Source organism: Mandrillus leucophaeus, unplaced genomic scaffold (assembly GCF_000951045.1).
Source record: "Mandrillus leucophaeus isolate KB7577 unplaced genomic scaffold, Mleu.le_1.0 Scaffold203, whole genome shotgun sequence".
In the NCBI taxonomy this organism is placed as follows: domain Eukaryota; kingdom Metazoa; phylum Chordata; class Mammalia; order Primates; family Cercopithecidae; genus Mandrillus; species Mandrillus leucophaeus.
In genome coordinates, this window is record NW_012102066.1 from 380,296 (window position 1) to 393,250 (window position 12,955).

General features: G+C 45.8%; 1 protein-coding gene across 1 annotated transcript in view; it reads right to left on the reverse strand.

The window, feature by feature from the left end:
• The window catches only part of FGD4 (FYVE, RhoGEF and PH domain containing 4), a 263,964-nt gene extending 251,958 nt beyond the window's left edge, over window positions 1–12,006 (reverse strand). Inside the window, exon 1 of the mRNA XM_011979541.1 lies at window positions 11,760–12,006. Within this exon, the coding sequence (XP_011834931.1) occupies window positions 11,760–12,006 (247 nt within the window). The remainder of the gene's footprint in view (window positions 1–11,759) is intronic.
• Window positions 12,007–12,955: the final 949 nt, after the last annotated feature.

Genomic DNA, 12,955 nt, shown 5'->3' on the forward strand with positions numbered 1-12,955 from the left:
TTTTTTTTTTTTTTTTTTTTTTGAGAGACAAGACAAGGTTTCACTGTGTTACCCAGGCTGATTTTGAACTCCTGAACTCAAGCAATCCTCCCGCTATGGCCTCCCAAACTGCTGGTTTTACAGATGTGAGCTACGGCGACTGGACCAAATGATGCCAAATATATTCCTCAAAACAAACATACACACAACTTCTAAAGTGTGATCAATGCATGACTAGTCTAGCTTTCATAGTTCAAATAAGATTAAATATTTGTGTCGATTTTTAAAAGATATACCTATTCCAAGGGTTACTGGTAAGGTTTAACCAACAATCACTAAGGCAATCATTTCCGGATCCCATCACAGACATCAGTAACAGGCAGCTGGGGAGACATGAAAGGTTTTTGACTATGGCAAAGATATGATACATACTCAGATTTAAGAAAAATTACTGGGGGGAGGCTGGGCGCAGTGGCTTATGCCTGTAATCCCAGCATTTTGGGAAACCGAGGCGAGCAGATCACCTGAGGTCAGGAGTTTGAGACCAGCCTGGCCAACTTGGTGAAACCCCGTCTCTACTAAAAATATAAAAATTAACCAGGCGGGGTGGCAGGCGCCTGTAGTCCTAGCTACTTGGGAGGCTGAGGCAGGAGAATCACTTTAACCTGGGAGGCGGAGGTTGTAGTGAGCCAAATCATGCCATTGCACTCCAGCCTGGGGGACAAGAGTGAGACTTCAACTCAAAAAAAAAAAAAAAGAAGGAAAAAAAAGAAAAATTACTGGGGCGAGGAAAGAGATACATAGAATGAACAGTAACACTATTGTTGAGAAATAGGCCAAAAATAAGGCAAAAACATTCAATGTGAAATAAAGGAAAACTGATAAGAACTGGTAGCTCATTGGGTGGCAGGTAGATTCCATTTTAAAAAAAACTTTGAAGCCAAACAAGAGCAAGGTTAGGAAAATTGCCAAGGAAAGTCAGGAGAAGGGGCTGGATTGCAATATTAAAAGAAATTGTGATTTGGTGCCCTTGGGGCATTTATGTTCATTAAGCAGGCTCTTGAAAACACGAAGTAGCTATAGATACTCTCTGCTGAACCTTCCCAGAGGGCAGATGGGACCCCCAATGATAAGGGAAGGCTGGGGAGAGGAGAAAAAGGGGATGCTGGCAGAAGACAAGAGGAGAAAGGAGAAAATGGAAAAGCCAGAGGAAGAAAGTTGAAGAACCAATGAGGTAAGAAAATCAGGATATCTCAGGTCATCAGAACCAAGACAAGAGCTTTAAGAAGGTATAAATGTCACAGAAAAATTAAGAAGGGCTGAAAATAGGCGCTGAATGCTACTTGGGAATTCATTGCTGACCTTAAAATTGCTAATCCAATGTTGTAAACACAAGTCAGTCCAAAAGAAGACAAGGAAGTGGTGAGGATGATGAAGAAGTGAGGGCAGCAAGGGAGGTCCACACAGTAAGTTAAGAAAGTCACTGGGAGGATGGTGAGGTCGAGGCAGGTGGATCATTCAAAGCCAGGAATTCAAAACTAGTCTGGCCAACACGGCAAAACCCCATCTCTACTAAAAATTCAAAAATTAGGCTAGGTGTGGTGGCTCACACCTGTAAACCCAGCACTTTGGGAGGCCAAGGTGGGCGGATCACCTGAGGTTGAGAGTTCAAGACCAGCCTGACCAACATGGAGAAACCCCGTCTCTACTAAAAACATAGAATTAGCCGGGTATGGTGGTGCATGCCTGTCATCCCAACTACTCAGGAGGCTGAGGCAGGAGAATCGCTTGAACTTGGGAGGCAGAGGTTGCGGTGAGCTGAGATCGCACCATTGCACTCCAGCCTGGGCAACGACAGCGAAACTCCGTCTCAGAAAAAAAAAAAAAATTGGCTGGGCGTGATGGTGTGGCCTGTAATCCCAGCTACTCAGGAGGCTGAGGCAGGAGAATCGTTTGAACTTGGGAGGTGAAAGTTGCAGGGAGCCAAGATGCATTCTAGCCTGGGTAACAAAGGGAGGCTCTGTATCAAAAATAAATAAATAAATAAATAAATAAATAAATAAAGTCTAGGATTACCTCACTGGGGGAGGGGAGGGGAAAAAATACCCTATAAATGAGAATAAAGGGGCAAACCATGGAAGGTAACAGAGGAGAAATGTCTCTGAGGACTGGGTTTACCTGCCAGATTAGAAAAAGGAGAGCGCTGCAATAAAGGAGACTATAAATCAAGTCTGAAGTGACAGGTCAGTTGAGCTCACTTCAGATACCCCAGTCTGATAAAAATTGTATATCGGCACAAATTCAGGTCTACTTCAAGAGAGAGAAGGTGGAGTTGAGACAAAACAACAAAGTAGGAAAGACCTGTAACAGATACAAAAAATGCAATTACGAGTCAAACAGAAATGAGCAAAAAGTCTGCCAGAAAGTACAGAGGGCCCAGATTATGTATTGAGGGACTATCTATAGCACTCCTTTTCTTATTCCAAGCAAATCTTGGCTACCTGTCCTCAGGACCAAAGTGGGGTTTACCCATGTTTGGGAATGCACAGAAGCTTATAAACCGGGTTGTACATCAGGACCGTCTGGGCACCTGTTAAAAATACAGCTTCTTGGCTGGGCGTGGTGGCTCAAGCCTGTTATCCCAGCACTTTGGGAGGCCAAGGCAAGTGGATCACGAGATCAGGAGTTCAAGACCAGCCTGGCCAAGATGGTGGAACCCCATCTCTACTAAAAATACAAAAATTGGCCGGGTGCGGTGGCTCACGCCTGTAATTCCAGCACTTTGGGAGGCCGCGGCGGGTGGATCACGAGGTCAGATCGAGACCATCCTAACTAACACAATGAAACCCCATCTCTACTAAAAATACAAAAAATTAGCTGGGCGTGGTGGTAGGTGCCTGTAGTCCCAGATACTCTGGAGGCTGAGGCAGGAGAATGGCATGAACCCAGGAGGAGGAGCTTGCAGTGAGCCGAGATTGCACGACTGCACTCCAGCCTGGGCGACAGAGCAAGACTCCATCTCAAAAAAAAAAAAAAAAAAAAAAATTAGCTAGGCAAGGTGGCAGGCGCCTATAATACCAGCTACTTGGGAGGCTGAGGCAGAGGACTGCTTAAACCTGGGAGGCAGAGGTTGCTGTGAGCCAAGATCACGCCACTGCACTCCAGCCTGGGTGACAGAGCAAGACTCTGTCTCAAAAAAAAAAAAATGCAGCTTCTTTAACCCTACCCCCTCAGATTCTGAGTCATTATGTCAAGGGTGTGGCTAGGAATTTTTAATTAGCAATCCCAAGTAATTCTGATACAGTTGGCAGAATGACATCTGGAAACCAAGCAGATCATCAGCATTATCTAATAGACCTTTTTACGCCCGGCCCCACAATCCATATATTTAAATGCATCATGTAGGCTGGGCGCAGTGGCTCATGCCTGTAATCCCAGCACTTTGGGAGGCCGAGGCAGGTGGATCACCTGAGGTCAGGAGTTCGAGACCAGCCTGACCAACATGGAGATACCCTGTCTCTACTAAAAATACAAAATTAGCCAGGCGTGGTGGTGCATGCTGGTAATCCCAGCTACTCAGGAGGATGAGGCAGGAGAATCACTTGAACCCAGGAGGCAGAGGTTGCGGTGAGCCAAGATCACGCCACTGCACTCCAGCCTGGGCAACAAGGACGAAACTCCGTCTCAAAAACTAAAAAAATAAAATAAAATAAAAAATAAATGCATCATGTTCTAATCCTTTTTCAATCAATTTTCCAGCAAATGCATATTTGAAAAAAAAGAGATTTCAGTAAGAGCAACACAAATAATTACTACTGATTGAATTCTGGTTCTGAACCAGAACTATATGTATGTTATCTCCCTAAAAAAGGACTGACTCCAACAGCAAGTGGCCGCAGGCAGCCCCCCCAATCAAGTTCCCGTTCCCTCAACAAGTTCCAGTTCCTCTCCTCTGTCACCAGTTAAAACCATGAACCTAGATTTCCTTCAGCAGAGAAAAGGAATGCAAGCAAGCAGGTGACTGTGGAATAAGAGTCTCTCTCAGTGTTCTTAGGTCCACAAGTTTACATGGCTATTCATTAAAAGACCACTGACTAGGCCAGGCGCGGTGGCTCACACCTGTAATCCCAGCACTTTGGGAGGCCAAGGCTGGTGGGTCACCTGAGGTCGGGAGTTCGAGACCAGCCTGACCAACATGGAGAAACCCCGTCTCTACTAAAAATACAAAATTAGCCAGGCATGGTAACGCCTGCCTGTAATCCCAGCTACTCAGGAGGCTCAGGCAACAGAATCGCTTGAACCCGGGAGATGGAGGTTGTGGTGAGCAGAGTTTGCTCCATTGCACTCCAGCCTGGGCAACAAAAGTGAAACTCCTTCTTAAAAAACAAAACAAAACAAAAAAAAACACTGACTGCTCTTTAAACTGTTCTTGGAAGGAAATATAAGAAACCTTTCCTGGTTCCAATTTCAGAGCCCATCTTTAAGGAGCTTCTAAGAAGCATTAATGATAATTAATGATATTCATGTACATGCATACCATCCATCATTTTAATGTACATCTTTACTTGTTTAGAACATTGTATGATTCTAATAATACTAAAGATACTTTTATTTAAAAATATAATATAGATTTGTTAATGTTACAAGTAACATTAGCTCTAACATATAAATGCAAATGACCTATAGGTATTGCTTTACATTTGGCCACTCAAAGCCCTGGAAAACCTTAAGAACAGGTGTTAACAGGCATGAAAGCACTGAAGCTAGTGACATAAGTCTGAATCCTGCCTCCGAAATTTACCAGGTGCAGGGTACTGCAAAAGGACTTTCTGAAACTTTGGTTTTTCCTTCCCTAAAATTGTAATAATACTACCTATTTTTTCAGGGTTGTTATAAGAACTAGAGGTAACATACACATAGTCCTGGTTCAGTGCCAGAATTCAATAAATAGTACTTTTTTGTATTGCTCTTACCAAAATTTCTATCCCTCTTCCCCGAAGATGAAATTAGTATTCTAGAAGTTCTCAGGATACTGGAGTATATGTTGAAAATGTGAGCATTCCAGCCATGGTGAGTACCAGGAAAAAACAAAACAAAACTGTACTTATATAGAAAGTTTACCAAGTAAATAATGTAAAAAGTCCCTCCAGATGTTGAATAAATTAAAACAGATATTCAGCTGCTCAGATACAACAAATGCATTGCTGAGCTCATAACAAAATAAAGGAGGTGCCTAAAGGCAAGCAAAAAAAAAAAAAAAGAATCCGAAACCTAAACACAAGTAACTAACTTGTAAGACCACACTGCCCAAGAGGCAAAGCCATTGCCAGGAACCTGAAAGCCTAGGGGACTAAAAGCCTTGCAGAGGACCGAAGTTTCGGCCTTGGGTTTTCACAATAGGAAAGAGCAGAACCTGAGGCCTGGGACTAAGGTTCCATAAAAGGGAGCACTGGGCCAGGCACGGTGGCTCCCGCCTGTAATCCCAGCACTTTGGGAGGCTGAAGTGGGCGGATCACTTGAGGTCAGAAGTTGTAGACCAGCCTGGCCACCATGGTGAAACTCCATCTCTACAAAAATACAAAAATTAGCCAGGTGTGGTGGCAGACGCTGTAATCCCAGCTAATCAGGAGGCTGAGGCAGGAGAACCGTTTGAACCTGGGAGGTGGAGGTTGCAGTAATCCCAGCACTTTGGGAAGCTGAAGCAGGCGGATCATGAGGTCAGGAGTTCGAGACCAACCTGGCCAATATGGTGAAACCCCGCCTCTACTAAAAAATACAAAAATTAGCCGGGTGTGGTGGCGCACGCTTGTAGTCCCAGCTACTCAGGAGGCTGAGGCAAGAGAATCGCTGGAACCCGGGAGGCGGAGGTTGCAGTAGCTGAGATGGTACCACTGCACTCTAGCCTGGGCGACAGGGTGAGACTCCATCTCAAAAACAAAGGGAACACTGTAAGGCAGATTTTTCTCAAGCTACCTTCTATTACAAAAAAAAAACAAAAAAACCTGCCTTCCACCAAAGCAAACTGAGAAAATCTGTAGACCTATACCAAGCTTAAGTGGAAAAATAAGCATCCCCTAAGCAAACCTACACTACACTACCCTGAAGTTAGGGAAATGCCGGCTAATAAATTAAAGCTGGGTTGAAAGTAAAAACAAATATTTGCTACAGAAAGGCATCTTCAATACAGACCCTTAAGAATTCCCATAAAACTAAGGAATAGTAAGGCAATAAGCCACCTTGAATGAGTCAGCAGGAACATTCAATAGACACACTCTCTGGCCAAGTGTGGTGCTTCACACCTGTAATCCCAGCACTTTGGGAGGCTGAGGCAGGAGGATCGCTTGAGCCTGGTGTTCGAGTCTGCTGTGAGCTATAATTATGCCACTGCACTCTAGGTGACAGAGCAAGATCCTGTCTCAAAAATAAATAAATTTTAAAAAAAAAGAGACTCTCCTCTACCCTCAAGGGCTTCAGATATTCAACTATAGAAAAGAAAAAGGCTTAAAAAAATCTGGGCCAAATACAGCATGAAATAAGATGGCAGAAATAAATCCAAGTGTAACAGTACTTAGAAATGGACTAAACTGATACAGTAGACTTAACAAAGAATTTTTAAACTTACTTTGTGTGTGCCTGTATTTATATTCCTTTGAATGTGTGATTTTTTTTTTTTTTTTTTTTTTTTTTTTGAGACGGAGTCTCATTCTGTCACCCAGGCTAGAGTGCAATGGTGCAATCTCGGCTCACTGCAAGCTCCGCCTCCTGGGTTCACGCCGTTCTCCTGCTTCAGCCTCCAGAGTGGCTGGGACTGCAGGTGCCCACCACCACGCCCGGCTAGTTTTTTGTATAGAGACAGGGTTTCACTGTGTTAGCCAGGATAGTCTCGATCTCCTGACCTCGTGATCCACCCGCCTCGGCCTCCCAAAGTGCTGGGATTACAGGCGTGAGCCACCATGCCTGGCCTGAATGTATGAATTTTTTATAATGGAAAAGACCACTTTGAGAGAGGGTAACCAAATGACTTCTAGATCTTTAAATTTATGGGGCCACAATAGTCAAAATGTTCCCCCTACTCCATGCCTAAAGACAACCTGGTGTCTTTTACCCTCTTTGCTCTCATAGCACTTCTTAGCAACTTGCTTAGGACTAGGACTAAAGAAGCGAACTCATTTTCCAAAGAGACTACTTTATGAATATGGTCAGAGCACTGCTTCTGATGCCAAACGCACTTATGTTTGAATCCCGGCTAATCAACTACCAGTTAATAATGCCAAGCCAGTTAGTAAAACTCTCTGTCTCAAATTTTCAGTTGTAAAATGAGCATAATGTTACCTACTTGGTAGAATTGCTATAAATTTATACACAAGCATATTTGTGTGTACCACAATACAGTTCTCAGTGTAGAAAATGCATTCAATAGGCTGGGTGCAGTGGCTCACGCCTGTAATCCCAGTACTTTAGGAGGCCGAGGCAGGTGGATCATCTGAGGTCAGGAGTTTGAGACCAGCCTGGCCACTGTGGTGAAACCCTGTCTCTATCAAAAGTATGAAAATTAGCTGGGCATGGTGGCAGGTGCCTGTAATCCCAGCTACTTGGGAGGCTGAGGCAGGAGAATTGCTGCAACCCAGGGGGTGGAGGTTGCAGTGAGCCAAGATCGTGCCATTGCACTCCAATCTGGGCAACAGGAGCGAAACTCTGTCTCAAAAAAAAAAGAAAAAGAAAAGAAAATGCATTCAATGAACAGTAGCTATTATGAACATCATGGGGGACAGCATTAATTCATTAATTTATTTAAGTATCTATAGAACGTCTCCTATATGCCAGTACTAGTGGTAGACTTTTGGGGACACAGAGATGAGTAAAAATGACGACTCCTTGTGATGATACTGTTTGCTTTGTGTCAGACATTTACCTATACAATTTTACTTAATCCTGCCAGCAGTCTTATTAAGTACTGTTTGTTGGGGTATGTGTGTGTGTGTGTGTGTGTGTGTGTGTGTGTGTGTGTATGTGTGTGTGTGTGTGTTTAAGAGAGGGAGTCTTGGCCAGGCACAGTGGCTCACACCTGTAATCCCAGCACTTTGCGAGGCTGAGGCGGGAGGATCACAAGGTCAAGAGATCAAGACCATCCTAGCCAACATGGTGAAACCCCATCTCTACTAAAAATATAAAAATTAGCTGGGTGTGGTGGCATGTGCCTGTAGTCCCAGCTACTTGGGAGGCTGAGGCAGGAGAATCACTTGAACCCGGAAGGTGGAGGTTGCAGTGAGCCAAGATCATGCCACTGCACTCCAGCCTAGCAACAGATTAAGACTCAGTCTCAAAAAAAAAAAAAAAAAAAAAAGAGATGGTGTATTGCTATGTTGCTCAGGCTGGAGTGCAGTAGCTATTCATGGGTTCAATCATAGCATACTTCATCCTCAATCTCATGGCTTGTAGTGATTCTCCTGTCTCAGCCTCCCAAGTAGCTGAGACTACAGGAGTGCACCACTGCACTGATTATAAGGACTGTTATCTCCATTGTCCAGATGAAGAAACTTAGAAATTAAGAGACAGTCCAATTCACACAGCTAGCTATGTAAGAGGGACTAGAACGTGAGTGCTATATAACCCCAAAGCCTATGTCTTACTTGCTTCACCTTTCTGTTTCGCTTAAACGGGGAGCTTCACATTCAGGAATACACGAAGGATACAGTTGGTACAGTTTATTATTTTTGCCAAAAAGCATAGAACTCTAAAAACAGCAGGGTTTAAAACCATAGAACATGACACAACAATGCTAAGCACAATTATCTGGCAAGTTCTTGAGTTTTCAGTTTTTGTTGCTTCTTCTTTAAAAGGGAAAGTAATGTTTCAATTGAGTAATGCCTACTTCGTAATGCGTTTAAATTTTGTGGTTTTCATATATAAATATTTTTCTAGGTGCTATAGAATGAACTGGCACTTTTCAGTAATTTAAATCTGGTTTACTTTTTGATGAGGGGGGAGGAACAGAATTATCTAATGATAAATAGTTCAATGAGACTATTGAACTAATAGGGAGGCAGATTTGAGTCACAGAAGAAAGCACTTTCTAAAATAGTTTTTACCCTTCCCAAAGTGAACAGGGTGTGGTCATCCAGTAGTTTGAGAGTACTTCTCAAAACACTAGATCATTCTCTCACAGATACTACAAATTTTATTATGGAAAGGGGAAGGGCTGTATCTATTAAGATAATTACTTTTCGACCCTGAAAATAGCAACAAGAATTCTGAGTTTCAGCCAGTTAACAATATTGAAACAATGTAACACATCTAGAAAAGGTATTGCTAGGTTCTCCATTATAAAAAAACTGCTCTGGGTTTTCTCTGAATTAAAAAAAAAAAAATTGGTGTGTGCCTGTAGACCCATCTACTTAGGAGACTGAGGCAGAAGGATAGCTTTGAGCCCATAAGTTCAAAGCTGTAGTGAGCTACGATTGCACCTACGAATAGCCATAGCACTCCAGCCTTAGCTTGGGCAACACAGTGAGACTCCATCTCTCTCTGACTCCCCTCTCCCCTTCTCTCTCTCTCTCTCTCTCTGTTTGAGATAAGGTCTCACTCTGTTGCCCAGGCTGGAATACAGTGAAACGATCACGGCTCACTGCAGCCTCCACCTCCTGAGCTCAAGGGATCCTCCCACTTCAGCCTGCACCGGGTCATTTTTTGTAGAGACGGCGTTTTGAAATGTTCCCAGGCTGGTCTCAAACTCCTGGGCTCAAGCGATCCTCCCTCTCGGTCTCTCAAAGTGCTGGGATTACAGGCGTGAGCCCCCGTGCCAAGCAACCCGTCTCTAAAAAAAAAAAAAATGCCTGGCCAACATGGTGAAACCTCGTCTCTACTAAAAGTACAAAAATGAGCTGTGCGTGGTGGCAGGCATCTGTAACTCTAGCGACTCAGGAGGCTGAGGCAGGAGAATCTTGAAATCAGGAGGCAGAGGTTGCAGTGAGCCGAGATTGCACCACTGCACTCCAGCCTGCAGGACAAGAGCAAAACTGCGTCTCAAAAAAAAAAAAAAAAAAAGAGAGAGAGAGAATGGAAAACAAAAAAAGCAGAGCCACCTTGTAGAAATGATTTGTAGACTGCCACAACTCCCTTTTATCCTTACCGCTAAGAGGGCACTTCCTCTTTTCACCTACTCAATGGGATTGTAATTAAGCCAGGTGATTTTAAGTAAAATGGTAAGCAATTTGAGGCCGGGAGCGGTGACTCACAACTGTAATCCCAGCACTTTGGGAGGCTGAGGCGGGCGGATCACTTGAGGTCAGGAGTTCGAGACCAGCCTGGGCAACTACTAAAAGCAGAAAAATTAGTTGGGCATGGTGGCGCACGTCTGTAATCCCAGCCACTCGGGAGGCTTAGGCAGGAAAATCGCTTGAACCCAGGAGGCAGCGGTTGCAGTGAGCTGAGATCATGCCACTGCACTCCAGCCTGGGTGACAGAGTGAGACTCTGTCTCACAAAAATAAGGAATTTGGTGCCCACTATCCTCCAATTGAAAACAGTTGATGATTAACAAATTCTGTACATTAAATAACTTGAAAAACCATTAAATAAATACCTTCGATCCAAAGCAAATCATTTTCATTTGATAAGGAAGAAAACAACACCCTCCCATTAATTTGAGTGAACCACACCTAAGACTGGAAGAGAGTTCAGAAACTGTTTCACTAGTGTCCTCATTCTGTAGACGAGGAAATGAAGACCGAAGGCACTGTAATTCAGTTACTTGTTTACATATGTTCTCACCTCACAATTTCTGCCCTTATCTAGTGTAGTTACATATTCATCATGTTTTTCTGCTCTATGCCTACTACAACTTCAGAACCAGGACTAAAAGGGAACATTCAAAAGCTCTAAAATTTGTCATATTTAAATTGTCATATTTGCTTAATCAGAATGAAATGCGTGAAAATAATTAGAATTATTTGTATTTCTGCTGCTCAAATGAAGTTTTGCCTCTAAGCTGGTCTACATAGCAGACATCTCTGGTTACCGCATAAAGGAGAGGAGGGGATTTTAATGAAGTTTTGCAAATCAAAGAAAAAAGAAATCCCTAGTTTCAAACTCGCCTGGGGAGAGTAACACATTTACAAGACGGGGGAAATTATTTGGCCTTGAACAGATCGCCTTGAATAGATCACCTTGAGGACTTATTCGATGAGAATTCAGAAATCACAACACCGCATTACTGACATCTGAACCTATTAACACGAAAACAGCAATAATGATTCCGTTTTCTGATACCAGGAACAGCTTTCCTTGCCTCTTTTCACACACAGCCTGGGAGTCAAACGTCCCTTTAAGAAAACCCAGGCACTAAGGAGGTTTGCTCACCACACCTAAGTTGTCGGACCTGGGTGGACATCAGCCTCCCCTTCACCCTATTAGGCCTTCACCACGGCTGCCCAAAGCAGGAATTTAGCGAAGCAGCTTAAGCTTCAGTAGCTAGAAAACTGGTCTTTCCAATTCCTAACAAAAGTTAGAGAGAGAAAGAATTGTACCTTTACTTTCTGAATTCTCTGAGAAGTGACCTCCGGGGCAAGCTCAGCGGTAGGCGGATTCCTGCCCAAGGTCCTCTGGGGGAAGGGACAGCATAGCTAAGGGAGTAGGCGGCCGAGTGCAGCCTTCCACGACGAGTCTCTCGAACCAGTTACTTCCGCAGCGGGAGAAGAGGGCGCACCTGCAGGGCGCTGAGAGCGTCCCTCACTCGCACCTACGCGCCGGGGCCACCCTCCCCCCGCGCCCCGAGGCGCTTACCTGTGGTGCCTGAGGGCACCTGGCCCTTGAAGGCAGCCGTCCCCGCACGTCCCAGGTGCGACGCAGGACTGCTCCAGGGCCGGGGGACCCCGGGCGGCAGGTAGGAGGGGTTGGACTTCCGCCGGATCGCCACCCGCCTGAAGTTGGAGCCGCCCTCGTCGCTCATCGTGCCGGGCTCGACCGCCGCTCCGCGACTTCTCCCGCTGCCGTCCAGCCGCCAGCGGCCCCTGGGGGGCGTCGCCTGCATGCCCAGGTTCGGTGCGACTCCGGAGGCGCCCTCTACCGCGGCGTCTCCTCAGCGAGTGCCTCCTCTCCCTCTCCTTCCCGGGACGCTCCCTCCGGGCGTCGCGACGAGTTTGGCTGCAACTCCTCCTGCGGCAGCCGCAGCCTCTCGGTCTCTGCAGCTCCCGCACTCACTCAAAGCCGCTACCGCAGTGGCCAGGCCGGGGCTGCCTCCACCCCTTCCTCTGGAGCCAATCGCCAGCAGGCCCCCAAGGGCGGGAGAAGGAGAGCGCAGAGGGCTCAGCCTGTTGGCGCCGCCGCCGCCGCCGCCTCCTCCGGCCGGGGAAGCCGCCAAGAACTTGCAGTGCCCAGCGGACCGCCCTGGGCGCGGCCCGGGAGCTGGAGCGGGTTCGCTCTGGCCGGCCCCGCCCCGCCGCGCTACTGCCTCGCCCTTCGGCGGAGGGGAGCCGAGCGGGCGCGCACCTGCGGCCGCACACCTGGGGTGCTGCGAGGCTGGGGGCCGCGCTCACCTGCGGGCCACGCAGTGCAGTCGGGAAGAAGTCAGCTACATGTCCAGAGTGCTTGCATTCTCGCAGACCCACACTCTGAGGGTCGCATATGTTCTCAAGCCGTTGTGCTGAACCCTTGATCTTATGTCCTAAAACTACCGAATAAGTATTTCAGATCAGCAAGGTGCTGAACCTACAGCGGCGTCACGTATCACCGCAGAGCTGGAGTCTCCGCACTGAAGTCTGTCCTTACTCCACTGAACCAAACATTTTGCCAGGGACAGAAAATGAAATAAGGGGTGTGGAAATAAACGAGCAGGGGTAGAGGTAACAATCCACAGGTTTCCAGAAAAGCAGCAGACCCTCCATTCAGGACTTCATTAGGAATACAATTTACAGTCCTTTTACTTTGTTTGTTTGTTTGTTTGTTTGTTTTGAGACAGGGTCTCGCTCTGTCACCAAGGC